General features: G+C 46.6%; 1 protein-coding gene across 5 annotated transcripts in view; it reads left to right on the plus strand.

Moving 5' to 3' along the window:
* GRIK4 (glutamate ionotropic receptor kainate type subunit 4) overlaps positions 1-27,745 on the plus strand; it is a 216,641-nt gene that overhangs the window by 80,562 nt on the left and 108,334 nt on the right. For 3 of the 5 annotated variants that reach the window (XR_012577073.1, XM_074527832.1, XM_074527834.1), the window contains exon 1: positions 22,180-22,252. The exons of 1 other annotated variant lie outside the window; for it this stretch is intronic. Coding sequence is in view for 3 of the 4 variants with exons in the window: in XM_074527832.1 (XP_074383933.1) it covers positions 22,195-22,252 (58 nt within the window). In the remaining variant the exon portion in view is untranslated. Of the gene's footprint in view, positions 1-22,142; positions 22,253-27,745 lie in introns of those variants that run through there. One more of the 5 variants, XM_074527835.1, reaches the window with a different exon arrangement.

The following is a 27,745-nucleotide window of genomic DNA, read 5'->3' on the forward strand; positions in this document are numbered from 1 at the left end:
ATGCACAAACCCTGCACCCCTGGTTTGGTTTTCAGCAGTGGGAGAAGTCCTTTTGGCAGACTGACACGATTGGGTATCGAGGAGGGAGGGATCGGTGCCTTTCTTCACCATAGAGTTTTGTACGCGAATTTTACGCGGTCAAGGTTGGATGGGTTTGGGTGAAAAATCAACTGAGCTTCATCCTGGAGGGAAACTCCGTGGAGAAAAGAGGGATTTGGTGCAGAGTAGGGAAAACTCCTTGGGGGAAAAAAAGAGGAGCTTGGTGCAGACAGAAACTCCATGAAAAAAGAGATTTGGTGCAGAGCAGGGAAACTCCATGGGAGAAAGAGGGATCTGGTGAAGAGTAGGGAAAACCTTATGGGGAAAAAAGAAGGATTTGGTGCAGAGTAGGGGTAACTCCATGGGGAAAAAGAGAGATTTAGTGCAGAGTAAGGAAACTCCATGGAAAAAAAGAGGGATTTGATGCAGGATAGAGAAACTCCATGAAAAAAGAGGGATTTGATGCAGGGTAGGGAAACTCTATGGGAAAAAGAGGGATTTGGTGAAGAGTAAGGAAACTCCATGGGGGAAAAAAAGGGCTTTGATGAAAAGCAGGGAAATTCCATGGGAAAAAAGAGGGATTTGATGCAAAGAAACCCCATGGAAAAAAAAAAAAAAAAAAAAAAGGGGGTTGGTGCAGAGTAAGGAAACCCCATGGGGTAAAGAGAGATTTGGTGCAGAGTAGGGTAACTCCATGAAAAAAGAGGGGCTTGGTGCAGACAGGAACTCCATGGGGAAAAAAGGGATTTGGTGCAGAGCAGAGCGAGCTGCCCTGCAAGGGGAAGGTGTCCAGGCAGCAGGCAGATCATGGCCAGCAAAGCTGTGCCCTTTGCCTGCTGTGGGAGGGCTCTGCCTCTCTCCAGGCTGCAGCTTTGCCACATAAAACATAATGAGCTCCTCGTCTCCAGCGGAGGAATCCGGCACTATAATAATATGAATAATAAATAATAAGCAGATTTATATTTTAGATCAGTGCCACAGGGCACGGAGTGAGGAGGCACGGGGAGGGAGTCAGCCAGACAGATCATCTCTTTCCATCTTTTGCACCTCTGTGGCAGAGTTATTTTTCCTGATCTGTTCCTATTCATTAATGTCCGAGAGGCAGGTTATATTACCCACCCCAGGAGGCCTTTAAGCTTTGTTTTGATTCATTATATATCCACATACATATTATATAGATATGGATCTCTCTGTGCAGAGCAGCTGGATGGGGAGAGAGGCTGGTAGTTATGGAAAAGAGCCACGTTACTTAAGCAGCAAATCAACGTTCTATTTCTTCACTCTCTTGTTTATTGAAAGCCATTTAGCCACCAGCGCAGGGGAAGCTCTGGTGCCCCTGGGCACAGCAGCAGCTGCTGCCCTGGCCTGTGTGGCTTTGTGGTTTTGGAAGGTGACTGGCTTGGAAGCAGGTGCTAATTCAGTAGGAAAAGGGAAATTTAAGGAGAGGAGCCAGGGGTTGGTCAGTGGAAAGGTGACATTTGTCTCTTCAGGCACAGTCCTGAGCTGTGGCAGGGTGACAGAGGACAGGCATGCATAGGTGCATGTGCAGAATTTTGTATCAAAGGTCTGGTTTTTTACATTTGTTCCTGAATATTAAACATTCTCCCGGAGCCAGGGATCAAGATCTGAGAGTCATGTAACTTGTTTTATATCTAAATACTGTTCCTGCCCCTGGGCAGCACTTTGTGTATTTAGCTGCTGAGCCACTTTTAATACAGATCTTTTTGCTTCACACAGAGGAAGCTACTGATAGCAAGATCTACTCTGCAATTTCTTTCATTATTTTTTCATATATATATATGAATAAAAAAGTCAATTACATGAATGAAAGATCCTTGGTTGCCTGCCTAAACAGCTGCCAAAATGAATTCCAACTCGGAGCCAAATTCAGCAAAGCTGGAATTTCTGCAGAGAGCTCCAGCGTGGCGTGAGATGGGATTGTGCAGGAGGCTGCATTACAGATTCCTGCTGCCCAGCCCCTCGCCCCTGGCTGTCTGTGTGGGCAGCCAGCAGGGATGGATTGCACTTCTTTCAGGGCTGGATTAAATCTCCTCCTCAGAGCTGTGCTGGGGTGAGAGCCACCACCAGCCTGCCAGGCAGCTGCCTTGGCACCCAGAGCACCTGGAGCTTGGGGCTCCAAATCCCTTCCTCCCCACAGACCAGTTCATTTCCCTGTGAAGAATCAGCTGAAAAGTGAGCAGGAGAATTTGGGGGATGTGAGCAGGAGCTGTGTGGAGTTCTGGATAAGCACAGAGGGGAGGCAGATCCTCCACAGAGGCAGGGGCAGCTGTGGGAATGACTCCTCTGGATGCCTGGCTGAAGAGCATGTTCCCTGTTTTTAGGGAAATGCAGGTCTGTAGTGACCACAATGGGATCTGAAGGTTCTTTTTGGGCAGTGAGGGGGAGGAGAGCCTTGCAGATTTTAGGTAGAGGCCCAATTTCCTCAAGCTGAGTTGAGATAAAGCTGAATTTGTCACCTGGGAGCTGTTGGAGCCTTTCTGGGAAGGGCAGGGAGAGGATGGCAGATGGGAGAAGGACGACAAGGAGCCGCTCCAGCTCCAGCCTGGTGGAGCAGAGCTGAGATGCCACCCTGGGAGTGCCAGGAGGGCTCTTTGTGCTCGCGGTTTGCTCCTCCTGCTCTGTTTCTCTTGGCACATCCCCTCGTCCTTGCTGTGTGCACAGGTGGGCTGCGAGCTCAGGAGCTCTCCAGGCTGAGCTCAGTGAGCTGTTTAAACCCTCTTGTCGAGCTTTAGGCACTGCAGGGCTGCTGGGCAACCTTCCCAAAGAGCAGCTTTGACCTAGCAGGGCACTTCTCTCGAGTGCCCCTCTGCAGCTAATTGCTGCTGGCTCAGTGTCAGACAAACACAGCCCCCAGAGGCTGAAATCCCAAATTGTGCTGGCTGGCATTCAGCAGCTCCCACTCTCCCTCTCCAGGTGTTAGGGACACACAGCACTTGGAAAAGTCCCAATCCCAGAAGCGGAGAACGAGCTGCTGACAAAGCAGGGGGAGCGGTGGGTCCTGCCCTTCCTTTGTGCTCCTCTTCCTCCTCTTCTCCCTCACTGTGAGCAGAGCAAAGCTGAAAAAAATAAAACAGTGGGGAAAAGGGGAGGATGGAGAAGAAACCGCTGGGGAAAAAGAGAAGGATGGAAAAAAATAAATCCACTGTGGGAAAAGGGAAGGATGGAGAAGAAATCAGTTGGGGGAAAAGGGAAGGATGGAGAAGAAATCAGTTTGGGGAAAAGAGAAGGATGGAAAAGAAAACCACAGGGGGAAAAGGGAAGGATGCAAAAGAAATCAGTTGGGGGGAAAAGAGAAGGATGGAGAAGAAAACCATTGGGAGATAAGGGAAGGAAGGAAAAGAAAACCATTGGCAGAAAAGGGAAGGATAGAAAACAAAACTACTGGGGGAAAAGAGAAGAATGGAAAAGAAAACCACTGGGGGAAAGGGGAAGAATGGAAAGGCCTGAAAGAATGGAATTTGTGCTTTTCTGTGGCATGTCAGCTCTGAAAAGCAGGACAACACCCAGGGCACAATCCATGGCAGAAAAGGCTGGGAGCAGACAGGGAAAATGGGAAAAGAGGGCCTTTTGTTATTGGGGCAACCATCTCAGAGCAGTGTTGACATCAGGGTGGCTTCATAGCCCAGAGCCCTTCTTGGGGGCGTTATTTGGAGAGGAGAGGCGTGTGGACAGTCTGGGAAGCAGCAGATGAAGATCCAGGCTGGAGCAGAGCTCAGACACTGCAGATGTGACAGCTGGGAGGGATCTGAGAGCAGCAGGAGCAGCTCAGGCTGGCCTTGCCCTGGCTCCAGCCCTGCCAAATGAGGGCTGGGGATGTCAGGAGGCTGCAGGGAGGGATGGCTCCTTTTCCTTTTCCATCACTAATGAATTCCTCTTGCACCTCCAGCCACTGGAGGGGCTTGGGGAGACGAAATGGAGCTTTATGTGGAAGTGATGGCTGAATGTCAATGCTGCTGTTGAAGCCAATTTGGGAGCTGGGAAGTGCTAAAAGAATTAAGATTGTTAAATGGAAATAAGTCCACTTGGTTGAGATAAAATAGGGTTTAAATGAGTGAAATTATCAGTGGATTACCCTTGTTAGAGCACTGCCTTATTTAATAAACTGGGGTTTAATCTGCTGTGAGCATTCCTGAAGGGGAAGCTCAGCCCGTGGAGGCGCAGGGATGTGATGGAGGGGAACCAGCAGCTGTGCCATCATCCCCTAGAACGGAGCCACAGGAGCAAGAATTTGTGCTTTATTCTCTCATGAGAATTTCATTCACGGCTGTACAAGTGTTGACTTTGTTTGAGTTTCTCTGGCTGGCAGAATGGGGGTGGGATCACCCAAAAGAGGGATCACCTTGGTACCCCTGTGTCCTTTGTGTCCCTTGGGAGCATTTTCAGAGCAAAGCCATCAGTGCTGCATCATTTTGGGCCGAATGGGTGCACTCAGAGCACCCAGAGCCCTGCAAGGGGTGATGCAGAGGGAGCAGCCTCTTGCTGCATTTAGGAGAGAATGAAAATTCTGGAAACTTTTGAGTGCTGCAATTTTACCCAAAGAGAATGTGGTAATTGTTGATGAGCACCGATTACGTGCTGCTGCAGGAGCAGAGCTGTCACAGAAGGGCAGCCAGGTGCTTTGGGCCAGCCTCACCTGGCACCTGGCTGGGTGCAGATGTCACCTGTCACCTCTCGTGTGCTCCTGACCCATCTCTCTGTGGTGGCAGCTCCAGATGCTTCCAGAATTGCCCATGAAGGGAAGGACCTGATTTGTCTCCGTTTTGGGACTCTGCTCTTGGCTGTGTCACCTCTGAGCCTGCAGGTGACAGTGCCTGGCCTAGGGGGGAGCATCTGGAGCAAGGGACAAAAGCACAAGGAGGGATGAGGATGGATTTTCTCCTTGGCTGTGCAGCCCTGAGGTTTCAGAGCATCTCATGTTCTTTACTTGGAGGATTTGTGAATTTTCTTTGGTTTTTTGCAGTTTTGAGAGAGAAATCAAGCCATGAGTGGTCTGGGAGGCCCAGGTGGGATGCAGGAATCCAGGATCAAATTCCAGCCTTGGGGTATCCAGGTTGTGGGTAACCCACCTGGATTATGCTCTTGTCTGTTCAGAGGATGCTGCCCTCCATAAATATTCCATGTTTTGGTAGTTGCCAGAAGGGTTGATAAAGCTGGCTGCAGGCAGAGCTGAGCCCATCCTGGATTTTATGTCCTTTCCTGGCCTTGTCCAGCAGCCTGGGCTCTGTAAATGCCAAAGGTTCTTGCATCTCATGCACGTGAGGTTGTGTTCAGGGGGAATTCAGAGCTGGGAGAAGGCAGGGAAGGGGCTCTGTGTGCCCACTCCCCATGCAGACCCTCAGCAGCTGGGCTGTGCTCTGCAGCGATTCCTGTGGAAAAGGTGCAGGGAGGAGGAATTCCTGAGATCCAGCCTGAGGCTCATCCCATGGGAGCTTAAACCTTGTGTGATCTCTCTTAAACCTTGTCCTGATCTCAAACCTTGTGTGATCTCTCCCAAACCTTGTCCTGATCTCAAACCTTGTGTGATCTCTCCCAAACCTTGTCCTGATCTCTCCCAAACCTTGTGTGATCTCTCCCAAACCTTGTGTGATCTCTCCCAAACCTTGTGTGATCTCTCCCAAACCTTGTGTGATCTCTCCCAAACCTTGTGTGATCTCTCTTAAACCTTGTCCTGATCTCTCTTAAACCTTGTGTGATCTCTCTTAAACCTTGTGTGATCTCTCTCAAATTTTGTCCTGATCTCTCTCAGACCTTGTCCTGATCTCTCTTAGACCTTGTGTGATCTGAAATAATAACTCATTATATTGTAACAATAATAACTCATTTTACATTCCAGCCTCTCCTTTGCTGCACCTGACAGGATCTTTGGGATGAATTTTATGAATTTGTGCTCAGAGAGGTTTTCTGGTCCTGCTCAGCTGCCCCCACTTCCATATTCCCATTTTTCCAGCATCAAATCCATTCTGCTCTTTGGCTTTGGCACTTCAGGACTTTCTTTTTCCTCATCCCTCACATAGAAGAGAACTTAGCAGTTTAATAAATACTTTTAGTATTTATTTTATATAATAATATGTATAATATACAATACATAATATAAAATACACAATAGATATAATATATAATACATACTACATTAAATATTATATAATATATAATATATAATATATATTATATATTATATAATATATTATGTATTTTATATATGATCTATAACATATATATTATATGTATATTATTTATATTATATATATATATATTAATTTATATAATTAATACTTTTAGTATTTATTATCCTTTCTTTTCCTACCCATTCCAGTGGATAAAATACCTACCAGAATATCACACAGAGCTTTTTGGCATTCTTGTTTCACTGGGGACCCTGATACAGCAACAAGAAGAACTTTCTCATTCCAGCCATGCTCAGAAATCCCTTGATTTTAATGATCACAGAAGATAAATCAAAAAACAGTGGAGTTGGCAAAGAAATACCTTACAACATTCATGCAAAATCATAAACTCCAGATGCCTCCTGAGCCCTAGCTGAGTTTTTAGGGCCCAGTGAGGCTGCTTTGCCCAAATCTCTAAGTCCCAGCATCACCAAGTTTTGCAAGCTTGGCACAGCTGAGGAGCCTCAGCATGGCAGCAGATGGTTCTGAGGTGCCCAACTCAGATTTTGGAGCAGAAATCTCCTTTTCCTGGGCTGTGGTTGAAACCCTGCTCTTCCCTCCTGCTTTTAAATCCCATGGAGCATCTCATTAGGAGCAAATGATGCCTCAGGCAAGTGGAGCTGGAGAAAAGTAATCTTTATTAAGCACCCTCAGTGGTCAGAGCTGCTTGATGAGCTCTGGAGTTTTATCTGCAGGCAGCTTGGGTTGTTGTTGGGCAGGAAAAGGCTTTGAGCTCCCTCCAGCCCCTGTTTTGTGTTTGTGCCCTCAGTTCCTCCAGCCCTGCAAGCGCTGCTGGCAAAGCTGTGGATGGAAGAGGCTGGGTGGGATAAATCAGGAGTATGAGGAGGAATTTGGGGTGCTTTCAGCTCATCCTGAGCTGGACACAGACACAGATTTCCCTGGAATAAAAGGTGTAAAGAACCCACAGACTGATGAGGCTTTTTGCTGGTGATGCATTGGAGAGCTCTGGAAAATAAAGGGGTGGAGTGAAGGTGTTCACAGCCCAGGTGGCCCTGAGGTTGTGCGATCTTTCCAGGCTGAGCTGAAAACCTGGAATCTGTGCTGCCTTTGCTTGTCCTCATTCCCACAGAATCCCCAGAGCAGCTCTGGCTGCCCCTGGAATGTCCCAGGCCAGGCAGGACCATCCTGGGGAGGAGCACAGAACAGGGCCAGGACATTTAAAACAAAATACATTCAGCAAATGACTGCTTTTCAGAAAGGTTTTAGTCACACAGATGCTCTTTTTTCTTTTTTATTTTTCTTTATTTACATTTCTTCTGGCATTATGCTGTTATTTTATTCTCTATTTTAGGATTCTTCTTCTTCTCCTCATTGCCACAGAATTCCCAGAGCAGCTCTGGCTGCCCTTGGAAGTGTCCCAGGCCATGTTGGAGCACTCTGGGCTGGTGGAAGGTGTCCATGCCCATGGCAGGGAGATGATTTTAACTTAATTTCCAACCCAACCCATCCTGGGGTTTGATGAGTTTTGTGAATCTCCTGCTTGCTGCCCTTTTTGAATGACAAACCGTGGCTGTTTGTTGTCCCGGGGCTGTCAGATTTCATTGTGAGGAAATGAGAAGCATTTTCAGGCATTAGCTGGCAGCACGGAGAGTTTCAGAGTAGCAGTTCATGCCACTGAACATGCTTTTGGAAGATGTGTCCTCATGCTTGGAGAATCAATTAACCTCGAAACCATTTGGTGCCTTGGTTTGAAGAACACTGGCTCTGAGAATTTCCTCTCCTGCTGCGAAAATCAGCCACATTCAGCGTGAAGCATGGATGGCTTCTAGCACTGAAAGGTGAAGTGAGAACAAAAATTAAAAAAAAAAAAAGAGAACAAAATAACAGCACAATGCCAGAAGAAATGCAAAAATAATAGAAAAAAAAAAAAGAAAAAGAGCATCTGTGTGACTAAAACCTTTCTGAAACCCAGTCATTTGCTGAATATATTTTGTTTTAAATGCCCTGGCTCTGTTCTCTGCTCTTCCCCACCTTCCCCATCTGGAAAGCGTCCAGGATTATCCGTGCTTGAAAAGGCAGCACTGGCTGTGAGCTCTGCCTGAGCCAGCACCTGCAGGGAGCTGCAACAGGTCCCTGGTGCCTGCTTGGTGATTTGGGGCTTTTTTAGGGGGGGAAAAGCAGAGCGATGTGTGCACAGCAGTGGGGAAGGGCATCCTCACCTGCTCTGCCTGCAGGGTCAGGACAAAAGCTCCCCTGCTCCTGGAACATCATCCCTGCCCTGCTGCTTTCATGGATTTCTCTGCCAGAGCTGAATTAAAGCAGCTTTGGGGAAGGAGCGTTGTAACCTCCTTGACCTAAAGTTCTCACCCCAGCAGCTTCATCCTCCCCCGTTCCACAGTGGGCTCCAGGAGAGTGGATTTTGCTGTCAGTTACCAAAAAAGGGGAAAATAAAGCGGGATTGAATGCAGGCATTGCTGCTGGCTCCACAGCGGGCTCCAGGAGAGTGGATTTTGCTGTCAGTTACAAAAAGGGGAAAATACAGAGGGATTGAACACAGACATTGCTGCTCGCATCTCTCACCTCTTTCTCCCTTCTGGTTCTGGCAGCAGAGCTCAGCCCTGGATTTTCTGGGTTTTGAGGTGCTCCGGATTTAACATTTCCAGGAGAAGCACCAAATTCTGCCGTCCCCTTCTCAGAAAACCAATCCCTGGCTGCTAAATCAGAACAGATTCAGTTAAAAAGCTGAGAATCCGGAAATGACAAATATTAACACTGGGTTTAGATGTTTTTCCAGGCAGGTTATCGACACCCGAGCAGGTGGATTTCTTGTTGCAGTAAGAGCTAAGAGCTGTGGTTGTTTTACAGGGTTCTGGCTGGGGTTTTTTCCTGCTTTTTGTAATCCTGGGCACGCCACACTCATGCTTTGGATTTCAGTCTCAGCTTGCTAATCTGCTTTCTGACCTATTGAAGAAAATAGCTGGTAATTATTTGTTTACTTTGTGCAATTCAACTGTGCAAGAGCTTCCTTAGAAGAGCCAGGCTGGGTGATTAGGAGGGGAGGTTTATTTTATTTTGGTTTCGTTTATTTTCCCTGGCACGTTGTCCTTTCATTTGGAAGGGATGAATTTCTTGGGGGGTTTTTTGCCTTTTTTTAGGAGGATTGAGCTCCGTGGTTGTGTTAAAGAGTGAAAAATGAAGCAGAGAGGGGTTGTGGGGGGATGAAAAGTCAATTTTTATGTGCTGTGTTGTCAGGGCTGGGGAGATGGGGCTGGCCTGGGGATGTCAGTGTGGATTTGGTTGCACTCTGAGGCACAGCCTGGGCTGATTTTCCCCCAAATTATTCCTCAAATTTGCTCTGACCCCACGCTGCACTGCAGTTCTGTGAAAGCAGGAGGGTGCTGAGCATCTCGCAGACAACAAAACCTCTCTTCTGGGCTGGGATTATTCAACTAATCTGGTGATTATGGTGATAATCCCCTTTGCAGTGACGCCCCTCTCCAAGGAGCTTTTCCCTCGGGCCCTTCCAAATCCCATTTTCTCCTAATGCTGAAGTGCTCTATATTAAATTAAGGCACTCTCAGGGATCAGAGGTGTAAAAGTCCTGTGGTATTTAAAGCTTTGGAGTCTTTTGCCTGACTGGGGCTCGTGGTGGGGATGGAGGAGAGGGAGAAGAGTTGGATTTTTACATTTCCCTGCTGTTGGGGAAGAGCTGGATTTTTACATTCCCCCCCTTGTTTCTGGAGCAGAACAAGCTGTGGGCAGTGCCAGTGATGCCCTGAGGGCCAGATGATTCCAGGTAGGATTTTCCAGCAGGGAAAGCAGCTCCTTTCCCTCTCCCTCTGCCAGGTGCTCGGCGGCAAATAAATATTTTGCTCACAACTCATTGGAGGTGGCATCTAACCAGATGTGCTCTCACTTGGTGCGGCAGGAGATTTATTTGGTTGTCCATTTATAGCTTATTATTTCCTGCTGTCTCCCCCCTCCCCAGCCTAATAGCAGTTTGCTATCCACCAGGGTATACATTTTCTTCTGATTAAGTGCCGCTTAGCCGTTGGCTGCTTGCTCATTTTACTTTTATAGACACATTTACGGAGGCACAAGAGCCCAGGAGCAAGGGTAAGGAGAATGGAGACTCACAACAGCTTGATTAGATTGGATTTTAATAAAGTTTCCAGCTAAGCTGCAGCACAACCATTCCTCACTGTGCTGATGATCTCCAGAGGTTCTTTCAACCCTGATTACCCCGTGGTGCTGGACCAGCTCCTCACCTGTGCAGTGGGAGAGGATTCCCATGGAATCCTTGACCAGCAGGGATCTCTGAGCTCTGAACACCTCCGAGCTCAGGAGAGATTTATTTCTCTTTTTTTTTTTTTTCCCCATCTTTCCACGGCTGCTAATTAGTCGCAGATGATGAGATAATTTATAAAAATTAGGAGCGATTTTCCCTCATTGTGCTAATATAGCTTGGCAATAAAACTGCTCTTTTAAGGGGGTGACTTTTCCCTAATGCAGGGATCAAGGCTAAAAATACATCCCCGTGCATGTCAGCAGAGAGGGGGAGCGTGCTCCATCACTGCGCGCAAGGAGCTCTTCCAGAAGTTCATCAGAACCACGAGAACGAGCTCAAATTGAAATGCAGACATGCAAATCCCAGGCTGGCTGTTTGGGAGGGAGCTGTTTGGTGGTGTCACCTTGGTGGCAGGATGAGGGAGCGAGCAGGAGCAGACAGAGCGTGTGACATGGGGCTCTGGCAGGGAGGCAGCACAGGGAAGGTCCTCCAGGAATTTGAGCTGGACTCGTCCCTTAAATCCTTCTGGGATGGCTGCAAGAATATTATCAGTCATTTATCTACTTGTATGTGTCATGTCTATTGATCTGGATATCTCTGCCCCTCCTGTGGCACTGGGACACGTTCCCTGTTCCCTGCAGAGCTGGTATCAAACCTTTCTCGTGGGTTCCCCTGATGGGGAGACCCCTAAAGAGTTCTGTGCTAGCAATGAGACACAGGTGGGACTCTTGGTTTTTCAATCTTTAGGTTATTGTTTATTTTCTCTTATTAGAAATTCTGCATCTCCATGCTAAAACCCCCAAACTCTAAGTTGTGCACCCTGTGATAAACTCCACCACTATTTCACACACTCATAGATTCCAGTTCGTCCCAAAGCCTTGGCAGCTCTTTCCATGGATGAAGGTTAAAATCAGTGTTCTCGTGGGGGGTCAGGACATCTCAGCACAGGCAAGGAATATTCCCTGGGTTCCAGCAGGCTGGGGCTGAGCTGTGGTGCTGGGATTTGTTCCCAGTGCCCTTTTTGTGGTTGGGAGGTGCTGTTTGCCCCTTTAGCTGCTCCAGGATCAAGCCAGGAGTGTGTGTGTGTCTGTGTCTGTTTGGGGGCTGCTGTGGCAGGTTGGAAAAAGCCATTCATTAGGCTGAGGAATGAATTTTCCATGAACTCAGAAGGCCTCCAACATTCCCTCAGGCTCCTAATGATTTTGTCACGGTGTTAATCCCTCAGGTGAACGGCGGCATTTTGATACCAGCAAACAAATTACGTTTTCTGCGCCGATAACCCAATCCAGAGTCAGACGAGAGCAGAAAACAATTCCTCAGTGTCTGCCTAGCCCTGGCCCCTCAGTTTGGGAAGGATGTTGAGATCCTTGAATGTGTCCAGAGGAGGGGCAAAAAGGCTGGAGAGGGGTTTGGAACACAAACCCTGAGAGGAACAACTGAGGGAGCTGGGGGTGCTCAGCCTGGAGAAAAGGAGACTCAGGAGACTCGGCCTGGTTGAGCCTGCAGACACCTCTGGGTGATGGGGGCTGTCCACAGGGCTGAGATGGATGGATGGGGGGCACCTCAGTGGTTCTCCACGTGTGAGGAGCAATATTTGTGTTTCCTGGGCCACACTGAGCAGTGGGGATATACTGGGCACTGGTGAGGGCACAGCTTGAGTGAGGGCCCAGCTCTGGGCCCTCAGCTTGGGAAGGACCTTGAGATCATTGAATGTGTCCAGAGGGGACAGCGAGGCTGGTGAGGGCTTTGAAACACCAACCCTGTGAGGAACCCCTGAGGGAGCTGGGGGTGCTCAGCTTGGAGAAAAGGAGACTCAGAAAAGGAGACTCAGGAGACTCGGCCTGGTTGAGCCTGCAGACACCCCTGGGTGATGGGGGCTGTCCACAGGGCTGAGATGGATGGATGAGGGGCACTTCAGTGGTTCTCCACATGTGAGGAGCAATATTTGTGTTTCCTGGGCCACACTGAGCTCAGTGGTGAGGGCACACCTGGAGTGCTGTGCCCAGCTCTGGGCCCTCAGCTTGGGCAGGACCTTGGGACACTGAGCACATCCAGAGGGGCTGGGAACACAAACCCTGAGAGGAACCCTGAGGGAGCTGGGGGGGCTCAGCCTGGAGCAAAGGAGACTCAGGGCTGCCCCCATCACTCTCACAGCCCCTGAAAGGTACCTGTGCTCAGCTGGGGCTGGGCTCTTTCTGCAGCAGCACTGACACAGCCAGAGCACACAGCCTCGAGCTGCACCAAGGGAAATACACGCTGGATATCAGGAAAGAGTTTTTTCCAGAAAGGTGATAAAGTTCTGGAATGTTCTGCCCAGGGAGGTAGTGGAGTCCCCATCCCTGGGTGTGTTTAACAAAGCCTGGATGTGGCACTGGGTGCCAGGGTTTGGGTGAGGTGTTGGGGCTGGGTTGGACTCGATGCTCTTGGAAGTCTCTTCCAACCTGGTCATTCTGTGATGGCCCTGGGTGCAGCTCCCTGTACCCCATGGCATTCCAGGGAACGTTTGTCTGCACAGGACACCTGTACAAGCACACCCAGGGAACCTGGTTTGGGTTTTTTGTGATGCTCAGGATGCCCCTTCCTGCCTGGAATTACATATTTTGAGAGGTGCTGGAGAGTTTCCTGGAAGGCAGCTCCAGTAAAATGGAGGTGGGGAGGATCAGGTGGTTTTTTGCAACAAGTGATTGATGTGTTGAGCTCTCAGAGCATGTGGTGGGTACAGAAAGTTTTCACAGATTTAAGGGGAAACTGTCTGAGCACAGGGGAGAGAAAAGCACTGAGGAGTTATTAAATATATAAACAACATCAGTTTCAGAAGTTTCCTAACCTGAGAGTAGCCCAGGGCTGGGAGGCTATTAGCAGGAATTATTGGATGGACTTCTGCTTTGACAGTAACATTTGTTCCTACAATCCAGATATGAGGCCGAGGCACAGAGAAAATGAAAGGAATTGCCTGTAGCAAGCTCTCAAATTAGCACCTCTATCTCCCAGCCCCAGCCTGGTGCAGTGTCCATCAGGGAAGGCCTGGGAAGTGTGGAAATCTGCCTGGGCTGTTAGCAGCAAGCAGAGGGAAATTGTGGCAGCAGTGACAGAGAGTGAAACCAGCAGGATCAGGGCTGGAAAAGGGTTGGGAGCTGGAAAATTCAGCTTGGAATCATCCCCTGCTTTAGTGGGAGCAGAATTCATGTAAACCTGTTTGGGTTTTGTCACATGAGAGCAGCCCTCTCCCATTCATTCCCACTGCTGAACGTTCATTTCTGCTTTTTAATGCCATCCTTAAATATCTCCTCCATCTCTAAATGATTCTGTCGTGTGCTTTATGGTGGGATTATCTTGCTCTCCCCATCTCTCCTGCCTCAGCTTTAGTTTCTAAGGAAGAGCAGCCTGTGTTCGTTCAGCCTCTCTGGAGATGTTAATACTCAATTCTCTCCAGCATTTTATTGCTCTCCCTTCTTAATTTAAGCATTTTCACAGTTTTGGGTGCTTTGCTTTTTTTCTGTCAGACACAGAGCCTTGAGCACAATCTTGCTGGGGCTCCACCAGGGGCTTCCATATCCTGGGAGGATTTTATCTGTGATGTGCCTTTGAGTCTCCCCCTCCAGAGTCCTCTCTACTTCAGTCTCTCAGACATTTTTTCTTCATTTACTTCCTTTTTTCTTCTTGGTTTTCAAACTCAAAGCCTTCTGATGGTGCTGCCAAAAGCTGTGTGGCATCAGGCTGTGCTCTTGTCCAGCATGAGTGAGGAAATTGGGACAGGAGCATGAAAATTCCCATGAAAATCTGGGAATTCGAGCTGGAATTTAGATCAGCTGGACTTGTCCTCTTGCATTCTTTAAATCCTTTCTTCTGGGATGGCTGCAAGAATCTTATCAGTCATTTATCTACTTGGGTATGTCATATCTATTTATCTAGATAGCACAATAAATAATCCTGATTTATATCCATCTATCCATCCAAACATTGGCAAAGTTGTGATAAAATCTGATCCTGTAATGCAGGGAACTCCTTTACTTTTACTGTGCTGTCCTTGTGCCTTCATTCTTTATTCTCACATTCCTTCCTCTCATATTCCTTATGTTGCATGCAGAATAATTTGGTGTATTTTCTAGGATCCTTGTAAGCCCAAATATTTGGTCATTACTGAGAATCCAATTACAACGTTAATTAAGTTTTTTGCGACTGGAAACAAATGTTAAATTGCAAAGACAAAAATGTGTCTTCACTGTGTTTGAATTCCTGTGATTATCAGTGGAATTGGGATGGAATAAGATGGAATGGAAGGGAGAATAGGATGATATGGAATAAGATGGAATGGAGTAGGATGGAATGGGATGAAATGCAATAGAATAGGATGGAATAGAATGGAATAAAATGGAATTCCAGTTGGTCCAGAGGCTGCAGGAGGGTTATGAAACTTTCTGTGGATCTGGGAGTGTGTGCCTGGTGTTGTGATGGGAGAGGATGAGGAGGGCAGCACTCTCCTCTCATTAGCAAGTGCTGGTTGCTCTCTCAAAGGGAAAATCCAAAGCTCCTCAGCCCCCTGGCCCTGCAGGTCAATAAAAGGAGCACTCACTAATGGCTGAATCAGAGACTCAACAACTTCATTACACTTGTAAAATCAATGGCCATTACCCAGCTCGGCTCTGATCTGAGCTGCAGGACCTCAGCATGGCCTGGGAGCTGGCAGGGGTTTGTGATGATGCCTGGAACCCATGAAGACACTTATCCTGATGGGGCAGGCTGTCACATTCACATTTTCTGGAAAAATCCCTTTGTCCAGGATTTTTCTCCTGGGAAGCTGAGAAGCCTCAGAGAAAAGGGAAACAATAATTATCTCATTTGCTTCTCCTGTGTTGTGCTCATGTGGAATGTGTTTGGAGATTGTTTACCTAGAGGTGATTGTTCCATTGGATTTCTGGTATGAGTTGTTTTCACTTACTGGCCAATCAGGGCCAAGCTGTGTTAGGACTCTGGAAAGAGTCACGAGTTTTCATTATTATCTTTTTAGCATTAAGTATCCCTTCTGTATTCTTTAGTACAGTGTAGTTTAGTATCCTTTAATATAATATATTATCATAAAATAATAAGTTAGCTGGTGATTGTTTCATTGGATTCTGATGCCAGTGTTTTCACTCGTCGACCAATCAGGGCCAAGCTGTGTTAGGACTCTTGTAAGAGTCACGAGTTTTCATTATTATCTTTTTAACATTGAGTATTCTTTTTGTATTCTTTAGTATAGTATAGTTTAGTTATATTTATATACCTAGTATGTTAAAATAATAAATTAGCTGGTGATTGTTTCATTGGACTCTGCTGTGAGTTGTTTTCACTCTTTGGCCAATCGAGGAGAGAGTCACAAGTTTTCATTACCATATTTTTAGCATTCAGTAAGTATCCTTTCTGTATTCCTTAGTATGGTTTAATATAGTATTCTTTAATATAATATAGTATCATAAAATAACAAATTACCTTTCTGAGAAGATGGAGTCGGGTTCATCACTCCTTCCTTTGTTTGAGGGAGCGCAAATACAAACCCAGACCTTCCTGTGACCCTCCAGAGCCAGGGGAGCTGCTGGCAGAGGTGCCCTGCAGCAGACAGGGCAGCTCATGATGTGAAAGCCCAAGCTCCTGAAGGGCTGCTGAGGCAAATTTGTAGCTTCTGGACTGCTGCTGGGAGGCCTGGATGTAAATGACAACGCAGCTAATAAGGTCTAATTGGCTATTAAAGGAGGAAGCAGCCCTGGAGATGCTGAGGGCCAATTAACCCTGGGAGCCTGACACTGCTGCTGTGCAGTGATGTGTGAGAGCCCTTGATGAGCACGCAGAGCACAGGGGCACTGCAGGTCCTCACCCAGAGCCTCTGCAAACTGCTGGGGTGTGTGACGGTGCTCACAGGGGTTCTTGGGATGAGGGAAGAGATGAGGATCTGACTCCATGTTTCAGAAGGCTTGATTTATTATTTTATGATATATATTATATTAAAACTATACTGAAAGAATAGAAGAAAGGATTTCATCAGAAGGCTGGCTAAGAATAGAAAAAGAAGGAATGATAACAAAAGTTTGTGGCTCAGCTCTCTGTCTGAGCCAGGTGACTGTGATTGGCCATTAATTAGAAACAACCACATGAGACCAATCCCAGATGCACCTGTTGCATTCCACAGCAGCAGATAACCATTGTTTACATTTTGTTCCTGAGGCCTCCCAGCTTCTCAGGAGGAAAAATCCTAAGGAAAGGATTTTCCATCAAAGATGTCTGCGACAGGGGTATTTCAGTGCTCTCCTGTCTTTGTAGTCAGGCTGGGTTTGATGGCTGAGCAGTGCAGGCACCCTGTGGGCATCAAAGCAGCCCTGGCTGGTGGAACTCCTCAGCAGGCTGATTCCTTGAACTCTGCTCAGCTCTGAGGGGGCTAAAAGCCCAGTCAGGTGAGGTGGATCCATAGAGAAGGCACATTCCTGCATCAGGCTGGGATGGAGACATGCAGTGAAACCAGGGCTAGGGGCCAGGGGAGGCAGGAACTGCCCTTGGAATGCTGAACAAGCCAGCCCAGAGCCTGTGGGAGCCACCAGGGGCTGCGGGAGGCTCAGTCAGTTTTGGCTCATCCTGCCCCAAACGCTGTCTGAGATCAGGGCCCTGGGGAGCCCAGGGTTGTGACACAGACTGTTGCTAATTTGAATAAACAAATTGTGTTTAATGGCTTTGTCTTCTAATTGAAGCCAGTGCCTTCCTGATAAGGGAAAACAGGGATATTCAGTGTTGCAAACAGAGCTACCTGTGTTCATCTCTGTTCTCCTGCTAGGAGAGGGCAGGCAGAAAATGGGATTGGGTGGATTTGATGAGGAATTGGGACTTGGGATTCCCAGAGGAATATCGACCATGTCTCAGACTTTGGAGTCTCTTGTATCCTAATGACATGAGGGTGGCTTTGTGTGCTGCTGTTGGGATGATGATCTTTCTCTTGTTCCTCTCCCTCCAGTTGATTTTAATCTAATTTTTGCTTTTTAAAAAAAGATTATTATTTCTAGTTTCTCATTTTTGCTGCTCTGAACTTGGACCTCTCTGGAATCCCAGGATTTCAATCCAAGCAGGAGATGAGTTCACAGGTGGGGCTCAGCTCCTGGACTTGGAGCAGCTGCTGAGGATCTGCTGAGCCCTTGCCATGACCCTTTGGGCTGTGGGGAGCAGCAGAAGGGCCTCAGAGGTTCCTTTTTCCCCTGACTCAGCTCCCAAAGAGACAAAAGCTCCTTCCAGCCACACAGTCGGGAGCGCTCTGCTGAAATAATTTCTGTTACCTTTTATCTGCCTCCAAGGAACACTTAAAAAAATAAAAATCATCCTGCCCATAGCGGGTAACCTGATGAGCCTAATTTGGTGGTATGAAAACACAACCACTTGGAGGTTTCCAATCCATGTTCTGGCTAATTAGATCCACTTTTCCTGCTAGCTGCTGCTTGCTGTGCAGTGTGGCGTGTGCTCAAGCACCCCAGCACGAGCAGGAGTGTGGTGCACCTTGGTTAATGTGCATTTTGTGGCAACCTGCTGCTCCCTTTGGGCTTGTGGGGTTGTTGGTTTTGGTAAACTGGGCTTGCAGGGAGCTCTGGAGAGGTCTGAGGGAGAAGGACAAGTGTTGGGGAAGATGAAACAGGAAAGCCTTATCAATATGATTGCCTGGCAAAAGATTTTGAGAATATGGAAACTATAAGCGAGATTGAAATGAAAGCAAGCTTTGAGATCCCTCAGTTACTGAACAGCTGGAAAACAACACTGTGGCTGGCTGAAGGTGATCCCCTTTTGATGGAACAACACCCTCTGCTTGCAGACAGGCCCAAGGGTCAGAGCAGACCCTGCAGCTTGGCAGAAGGGGCCCAAAGAGGAGTTTTTAGGGTTTAAAATGTAACACAGTGTGGTAATGTAATGATTCTTATAGGCTGTATGGAAATGCTGTAGGATTTGTATCTTGTACTAGATTGGTTGGTGAGAATTGGAATATTCAGCACAGAAGAAGATTTATGGTATTGGAATGGGAACCTCGCTCTCTCTTTACCACACTCCTGCCTTTTTTCTCTTTACCACTGTCTTTACTTCTCTCAGGTCTGCTCTGAGCTGTGGCTGCAGCTCCCAGCAGGGCCCTGCACTTGGCCCTTTGCAATAACCCACAAGTTCCAGGACCAGAAGAAGATTTATTGTATTGTAATGGGAACCTCGTCCTCTGATCCTCTTTTACTCTCTCATGCTCTCTTTACCATGTTCTTGCCTTCTTTCTCTTTAAAACTTTTCTCTCTCCCTCTTTGGGGCCTGCTCTGAGCTGTGGCTGGCAGCTCCCAGCAGGGCCCTGCACCCACATACTTTGCAATAAACCCCAAATTCCACGATCTGGCTTCAGAGCTCTCTCATTTCTGTCCATCCTCACCATCCCACCCCTGTCACTCGTACAGACAAGCTTCTCCAAGGGGGCTGTGGTGTGAGGCTGGGAATGGCAGCACTCCCACAGGGGACACTCAGCAGCTCTGGGTCACTGCCACTTCCCACCAGGAGACACGGGGATGGTGGCATCCCATCCTCTGGCCCTGCAATGGTGTCCAAGGCTGTGCAGCCAGTGCCTCTAACCCTTAAATTGCAGCTGCTGGGCTGGACTGCAAGTTCCATCCACAGAGATGGAACACACTGAACAATTTGTGTGTCTGGGCTGAGCGAGAGCTGGCCATGGACCAGCTGCAGCTCACAGGTCTGGGCATCTGAGTTACACTTCTGTGCCCAGGGCTGGCACTTTGGTGCCTTTTCCATAAAAATTGGCTTTATTTGTAGAGAAAGGTGGGCCAGTTTATCTTAGCAGCTGACAGAAGTGCAGTTTTCCTTCCAGCATGGAAAATACTCCCTGTGCTTCAGTGCTGGAGGAGCTCAGAGCACTGGGGAAACTTTCCTGATTGTTTTGTGTCCACTTAGGGATGCCAGCAGTGCATGTCCTGTCTGCTCACCCCTCCCAACACCAACAGCACCACTGGGGAAATGGCACAGAAATCCAGCAGGGTCTGGCCGAGGTCTCCACCCAGGCAGAAAATAAATTGGATGCTGCTGCTGCTGTTCTCTTTTTTAAAGTGGCTGTGCCTGGAATGGAGCCAGCTCTTTCCCCTTCTCTGGGAGACACCCGTTGCTTCTCCAGGGAAATCTGTGAGGGGACCTGAGGAGCAGGATTGGTTTGTGGGTTTAGCAAGCAGCAGGATGCCGCTGAGGTTAATTGCATCCGGCTGATGCGCTGCCCAAACCGTGAATTTTGGGATAAAAAAACAGCTGCAAACCCAAATCCCTGGTGTAGCAATCTGCCCTGTGCTCACCTCCCCCTGTGTGTGTCGGGGTGAGGTGTCTGGGCAGCAGATAACGGCAGCCTCATCCACATTCATCCCCGGCTCTCTGCAGATGAGCATCCCCGCGCTGATATCCCCCCGAATATGATCACCCGTGCCTCTAATGGACCAGCACACGCTGCAAATCCTGCCCTAAATGGGCTCAGAAGCTGCACAAGTCTCTTAAAGAAAATGAGATCTTAGCAGGAAGCCTAACACCAAACAGAAGGCTCTTTATTGACCATGGGCTGCTGCTGTCAGAAGGGGACTGCAGGTGGCTGCTCCTGTGTAGTAAAACATGTCAGGCTGGTCTGGATGTGGGTTTATTTTATTTTATTTTTTTTTTCCAGACAGTTAAGAAACCAATAAAGTTAAATTGGTAGGGCTGTCTAATGTGATTACAGCAAGATGGGGATAAATGTGGCTCCATTAGAGCTTGTTTTGAGACGGGAGGCTGTCATTTTGTGATGGAAAACGGAGATGACAGCCAGTGTTGGTATTCCAAGGGCCTTTTTCTAAGGAATGGCCTGCTCTGTCTTCTTGACATCAAACATATGTATGCATAAGGAGAGCGCTGGTTTGTGTTCTGGTACAGCTCCACTTCCACTCTGAAGTGTTCCATCAAAAAAATTTATGAGGGAAGGGGAAAAAAACCCCTTGGATGAAAGTACTTGAATGTGGAAATGTGGCTGCTTGGGCTGGGGCAGAGCCTGCAAGCTCCAGCTGGGGGAGGAAGGGCTGGGAGGGCTCCAGGTGAGCCCAGCAGTGAAGGAGGCTGCTGGCCACAGGCTGGTGCCTTCAGGGCATCCCAAATCCCATCCTGTTCCTGGAAAATTGGATTTATGCTGAGTTATGGTGTGCAGGACAAACCTAATCTGCTCCTGTCTTTGAGGCTTCATTTCTGGGTTCTGTTTTGGGGCATCCCCAGTGCTCAACCCCCCTGGGACCAGGATTCTGAGTTTCCTCTCCTTGCTATCGATATTGAGAAGAGATCCAGAACTTGCTCCTTGGAAGGGACCCATTCTCTGCCTCCTGACTCTAATCTCAGTGTTGGTTATTAAATGCTTCACAGCGACTTCCCACTGCCCCTGGGATGTGAATGAAAAGGTTTCCAGGCTAAAAAAATCCAAAAATCCCTCTGCACTGTTGGTATTCTTCAAGGAGCCACAAGGTGGATTGGTGTTTGTGCTGGAATCTCCTGGATGGAGCCATGCATGGATTGGTTTTTCCTGGTGGTCAGAAAGAGAAGGGAATGCGGTGTCTGATATCCCCTGTCCAGGAGATGAAATCTGAGAGAGGGAAATACAATTTGTGCTGTCCTCCTTGGCTGGGAGATGAAATCTGGGAGGGAAATGCAGTGTCTGACGTTTCCTTGGTCAGGAGGTAAAATCTGGGAGAAGGAAATGCAATTTCTGATGTCCCCTGTCCAGAGATGAAATGTGGGAGAGGAAATGCAGTGTCTGATGTCCCCTATTCAGGAGATGAAATCTGTGAGAGGAAATGCAGTGTCTGATGTCCAGGAGATGAAATCTGGAAGGAAAATGCAATTTCTGATGTCTTCCTTGGTCGGAAGATGAAATCTGGGAGGTCTGATGTCCTTTTGTCCCTTTGGCCACGAGGTGAAATCTGGAAGAGGAAAATGCAGTGTCTGATGTCCTTTTGTCCTTTCGGCCAGGAGGTGAAACCTGGGAGAGGAAAATGCAATTTCTGATGTTCCCTCGGTCAAGAGGTCAAATTTATGAGGGAAATGCAGTGTCTGGTGTCCTCTGTCCAGGAGGTGAAATCTGGAAACTCGTGGGTAGAAAAGCACCAGGAAGGACAGGAGAGGAAAGGCACAGCCCAGATCTCACTAAAGCAAATCTGAAGTGCCATCAAATGAGTAGCACTAATGGAAAATGGAACTGACTGATGTTGTAGCCAGAGTAATTGTTTGGAGGACTGGCATTTCTGGTATTTAAGAGATTTAGAGTGAGCTTTCAGTAAATAAAGGAGGAATTGGCCCTGAAGTGCAGGGCTAAGATTTGGCAGCTGAGATTGAAAAAGGAGTGTGTGTGTGTGGTGGGGGAGGAGTTGTTGTAGGTACTTTAAGGAAAGAAAATAATTTTTCAAACTGCATTCCGCTCAATTGAATATCAACAAGAAAGGCTGGACTGAAGAATCTTTATTCCGCAGAGCAAAAATCACCTCTGCCCATGGAGCTGAAGGGAAATTTGCACATCCCTGGGGATGCAATCCCATGGGATTATACCATCAATCCCACTTTCTGTGCTGCACAAACAGGAGCTCGTTTGCTGCTTGGTGTGAGGCTGCTTTTGCAGGGTTTCCTTGGAGCTCTTTGTCTGTGCGTGGTGGCAGCCACAGCGGCTTTTCCAAGCGGTGGATGCTGCTTCCCTGGGATTATTTCATTTCCTTCATGGATGCTGGGCAGCCAGGGCAAGGTAGAAAAACCCTTTTGTGCTGGGCTGGCTTTGTTCTAGTCTGTGGGCTGGGATTTGAGGCTGTCTGGGAGAGCATGTTTGTGTGAACTAATGATCCCATTCCCTGGCTGCCTTTATCCCCCTCTCCATCCTCCCGTGCCCTTCTCCAGCAATGCCTTTTCCACGGGGTTAAATCAAAGTGCAGAGCTTGGGTGGTTTGAGCCAGTTAGTGATTCCCAGCGTGCTTAGGGCTGGGGAAATGGGGGAGCCATCAAACACCAGCTCCTGACCTGGCTCTTTATGGGGTTTGCCCATTAAGGTGTGGATGGGGACAGGAGAAAGGGAGATCTCTAATGGGAGCAGAGCAAAGCCCAGCCAGGTCCTAATGAGCTGCCATGCAGAGCTTTTATAAAGGTTCTTGTGCCTTCCAGAGTCACCTTTTCCTCCCTCATTTCTCCTCTGCTCAGGACCAAGAGGGCAGTGTGGTGTTGTGGACAAAGGTCCGGGTGTGCGCCCTGAGGTTCAGGTCACAACTATATCTGAAATTCCACACTGGGAATGGTTTTTTTTCTCTTTCTATGGTGCTCCAAGCCATGGTGGGGCTGATACCAAGGGCTCAGAGGTGGCAGGGCAGGCAGCATTCCCGAATCCTGTTCCCTTTCCCCAGGTCAGGAATGTGCCATAGGAACCCTCAGGAGGAGAAACCCTCGGAGCCGCTGGTGCTCTGATTAAAGCTGCAGCAGGGCTGGTTCTGCTGGAGAGGAACCTTTCCTCCAGGGACATTAAATATTAATAGCAGCAACAGAGACACAGATAAACAAGAGCGAGTTACAAACTTCATTTTGAGGGCTCTGCTGTTCTCTCTGGCGAACCCCTGTCACAGCCAGCTATGGGAACACAGGCCGGAGGCTGGGGCTGCAGTTAAATATCTGCATTTCCACCCAGAACTCCGAGTTCCTGACTGTTTGCCCAGCAGAAAAAAAAAAAACCTCCCTAGCTGTTAGAAATGAATACTCCAATTTAATAATTAAGGAAATTATTAAATAATGAAAGTATAGATTTGGGAGAAGCCACAAGCAATTCGACTCTGAGCCAGGCAATCAGGTTGGGGAAACCCAGGATTTGGCCTCTATGCACCAAAATTAATTTAATAATTAAGGAAATTTATTAAATAATGAAAGTATAGATTTGGAAGAAGCCACAAGCAATTCGACTCTGAGCCAGGCAATCAGGTTGGGGAAACCCAGGATTTGGCCTCTATGCACCAAAATCCCTGTGGGTCTCCAAATGTCATTTCTAAGGGGTTTGTTTTATCTTGTTTTTGTCTTTTGGGCTCTGGAAGGGGCCCTTCTTAAGCATATTTTAACACATTATTGTAGTTGTTTCTTTCGTGCTGCCGAGTTTCTCGGAACTGGTGAATAATTGCTGAAATCCTGTCTGGTGAAAATCTTCTGGGATAAACTTCTGGCATGGAATATTATCTTATTGATGATGCCTAAAAAATGGCCCTGCTGGGGTCTTGTCAGATGAAAAATTCCCTTGAAATTTACATCCCTGGAGAGTGTTTGAATCTCCATCCTTATCACTTAGCCTATTGTGAAAAATGCCAATCACTTGTTTTTTATAAAATTTTAAAAGTTTAATAGTAATAAAATGGTTATAAAAATAGTAATACAATTAGAGTTATAGTGATTTGGACAATTTGGATTAGGGCAATATGAGACAATAAAAACAAAGAGTTATGGACAGTCTGGGCAGCACAAGCCCAAAAAAGGACCCACATTAACAGAAAATTAACCCTTAAAAACAATAACCTGTTGCATATTCATATATTTCATACATGATATATAAATTCCATTCAAACACAGGATTCTGTCTGGTCAATGTCAGCTTCTTCATCTGAATCCTGACGAGTCTTCAGGGCTGAGGAGGCAGGAAGAAGTTCGTTTCTCCTGATAATGGGGCAATAAATTCTCTTTCTCTGAAAGATTTAGGTGTCTTGTGGCTGCTATCTCAGTGTGAGTCCTTTCTTTAGAAAAAAAAAAAATTCTACGTAGCATAGTTTCTGTTTTAACATTTTGTTATAACCTAAAAATACATTTAACACACTGCTTAAGAGAATTAATACAGCATTACTTTCTAACACAGCACATATCATATTCATTTGAATATTTGCAAAAATCATAAAATAGGGGTTTTTCACATCAGGAATTTGTTCTACAAGTTCCTGGAGAGCTGAGAGCTCACCTTCAAAACCCACTCAGGTGTTTTGGGCAGGTTGTTATGAGCTACCCAGGGTGGGGACAGGGATGCTGTGCTGGGATGAGATTTCCCCGCCGTGTTTGGAGCTGTGGGTGCTCACATCTCTCTGTGAAGCCTCTCTGCAGCACAAATCACTTTAATTTTTTGTTTGAAAATCCTCACGACGTGGGGTGATAATTTACACATCACACCTGCTTAAAACCTGCCGCTTCCTGCTGGAAATGCCTGAGGTTTTTGGGGTAAGAGCAGTCAGGTATTTTAGGTTGTTGTGAATTATCCAGGGTGGGGACAGGGATGCTCTGGGAGGATGAAAATTTTCTCTCTGTGTGGTTGGAGCTGTTGGGTGCACAGATCTCTCTGGGAAGCTTCTCTGCAGCATAAATCACCTTATTTATTTATTTGGAAATCCTCATAAATCCTCATAATTGTAGCTTACAAATGACACCTGTTTAAAACCTGCCAATTCCTGGTGCAAATACCTGGAATTTTTGGGCTATGTGAGCAGGCATCCCATAATTCCAGGAGCTGAGAAAGGAGGGGAAATCAATCTAAAATCATCCAACCTGGCTTCAGACACTTCCAGGGAAATTTTTAATTTTTTCCTCCTGCAAGCTTGATGGTGATGCCACTGAGCAAGAAATTTGAGCACAGAAATTGCAGGGGATTTTGATTTTTTTTAAAGGTTTTGGTTTGGTTTTCTTTATTTATTTAAATAATCCCAGTGCAAACTGGGGATCACTAACGAGCCTGGTGTTTACTGCTTAAACAGCTTTCAGATGAGAAATGATTGTAAATTCATATTTTAGTAATGCAAAATATTATTGACTGAATTCAAAGTGAGAGCGTTTATAACACATCAAGTCAACTTTTGTGCTGTAATTTATATTGGATTCTCCTTCCCAAGGGGTGGCAATGGGAAACAGCTGAATTTTGGTGGTTTATATGATTTTTAGGTGCTCTTTTGGCTGTATTGCATCTCGTTATTTAGGGATGAGCACTAGCTCATGGAAAATATAGGGGAAAAAAGAGGTTTTGGACCACTCTGACAGTCTGGAAAAGTCCATTTTGAACAAGCAGGTCTAGAAAGTGATTCTGGTTTGAGAAGGTGAGGTTGGATGGAGAATTCCAGCCCCTCCTGCAAAATAAGATCGTGAGCTATTTATGCAAACCCACTTGGGCAAGGAAAATCCCACCAGGGCTTTTGGGAAGCTCCAGTGGAGCAAATTCCACCCTGGGAATGTGGAGCTGTGACCAGCAAAACAAGGAATAATCAATGTAAAAGGAAACCAAACCCAGCCAATGGCTGCAGAGGGAAAAGGGCAATAAAGCCAAGCACTGCTTGGGGTTTAAAATCCCCATTTAATGTATGCAGCAGCAAGGGAAAGCAGGCTGGGAATTGGAAGCTTAAATATTAGGGGAAAAAAAATAATAAAAGAAAGAAAATCAGGCAAATAAATCTTGATTTCAAGTTTGCTCTCATTGCCAGTGAATTATATTGAGTTTCTTTTTAACGCCGTTGGGACAAACACAACTTAATCACCGCACGATGAGAGCAAATTTGAAATCAAGATTTATTTGCCTGGTTTTCTCTTTGGTTGGAGGAGATTTTGGTTCAGGATCTCATCAGTCCTTCCCCTGCCCCTTTCCACTCACTCTCCTGCAGCTCTTGGAGCTCCAATTTAGCTCTGATGAGAAAAGACAAGTGTTTTCCAGAATTGGACGGCACAGTGAGGAAATGACCCTCATCACTTATATTTATGTTCTTAATTCACTCCTCTCTGCTCATTGGCCATCGTACAAGGCCCCCATCATCTCTTCTGGTTACAACACTTGAGCAGAGTTTGTCTTGAGGTGATTTATGGCAGCGGAACTCTCCAGGTAATTATTGAGATTGCTGCAGCAGTTCCTTGAAGGGATTCTGAAGGGTATTTTTGGGTGGTGGTGAGGGAATGAAGGGTCCAACAGGCTGCAGGTTTTACCTGATTTGGGGTTTTTTTATTTCTCATTCCTTGTGGTGTTGGCAGAAAAACCTGTGGTATTTTTGGGGGTCCCCAGGGTGAGGTGAGAGATGAGTGAATCATGTTCGTAGAAGGTTAATTTATTATTATATTATATTATATTATATTATATTATGCTGCACTAAACTATACTAAAAATAGAGAAAGAATACAGACAGAAAGCTTAACAAGAATGACAATGAAAAACTCGTGGCTGACTCCTCAGCAACAGATTTGAGCACAGAAATTGCAGGGGATTTTGACTTTTTAAAGTTTTTGTTGGTTTTTTTTTGTTTTGGTTTGGACTTTTTTTGGTAATTTTATTTTGTTGGGGTTTTTTTTGTTTTGGTGTTATTTTTTGTTTTGTTTTGTTGGTTGTGGTGTTTTGGGGGATTTTTTGGTTCGCTGTTGTTTTTTTTTTGGGTTTTTTTTTTTTTTTTTTTTTTTTTTTTTTGTGGTTTTTTTGTTTTTTTTTTCCTGCGGCCCAAGAGCAAAACTTTGCAAACTGAGGAAATCAATGAAAAAAAATGAAAATCGAGAGATCACAACCTCTCTGGGGGGCATTTTGTGATCAATCCAATAAAACTGAGGAAAAAAGGACAATGCTGAGAAAAGAAAAGAAAACTGCTGGGTTTTCCTGCCTTTCCCTGTCAGGGCTAAAAGTCAGGAAAGGTTTTTTAAAAATCCACAGTGTGGCACCCTCCCAGTAAAAGCAGGAGCATTAAGGATGGCCATGCCAGGAGCCTGAATTATTGTAATGCCATTTGTCTTGGTTATTGCAGAACAGAACCTGGTGCAGAGCTTTGCTGAAGGGATCATAAAGTTGGTGTGAAAAGAGCTGGAAACTAAACAGAAAAGGCTTTTACAAAAAAGCCATTAAATGAGAAATGAGGTCTGGCTGAGAAGTGGGGCGTGAAGGAGGGATGTGGCTGTCGGGTCTGCAGATTTTGCTTTTCCCAACGCTCCTTTTTCAGGCTGCTGAAGAACCTGTGCCCCTCAGGTGTGTGCCCAAGGGAAATTCCCCTCCTTTCCACAGTCCTGTGGTTCCTGCAGGGTGCAGGACATGCCTGGAGTGCCTGGGAACAGCAGCTCCTGGGCCATCCCTAAGGCCTATCAATGGCTTTAATCCATATTTTCTATGGAATCCTGTGAGATCTTATGCTCTCAGTGCTGACTGATGTGTTTAATCTATATTTTCTATAGGATCCTGTGAGATCTTATGCCCTTAGTGCTGACTGATAGGTTTGATCCATAT

This window comes from Zonotrichia albicollis, chromosome 27 (genome assembly GCF_047830755.1).
Source record: "Zonotrichia albicollis isolate bZonAlb1 chromosome 27, bZonAlb1.hap1, whole genome shotgun sequence".
Taxonomy (NCBI): Eukaryota; Metazoa; Chordata; class Aves; order Passeriformes; family Passerellidae; genus Zonotrichia; species Zonotrichia albicollis.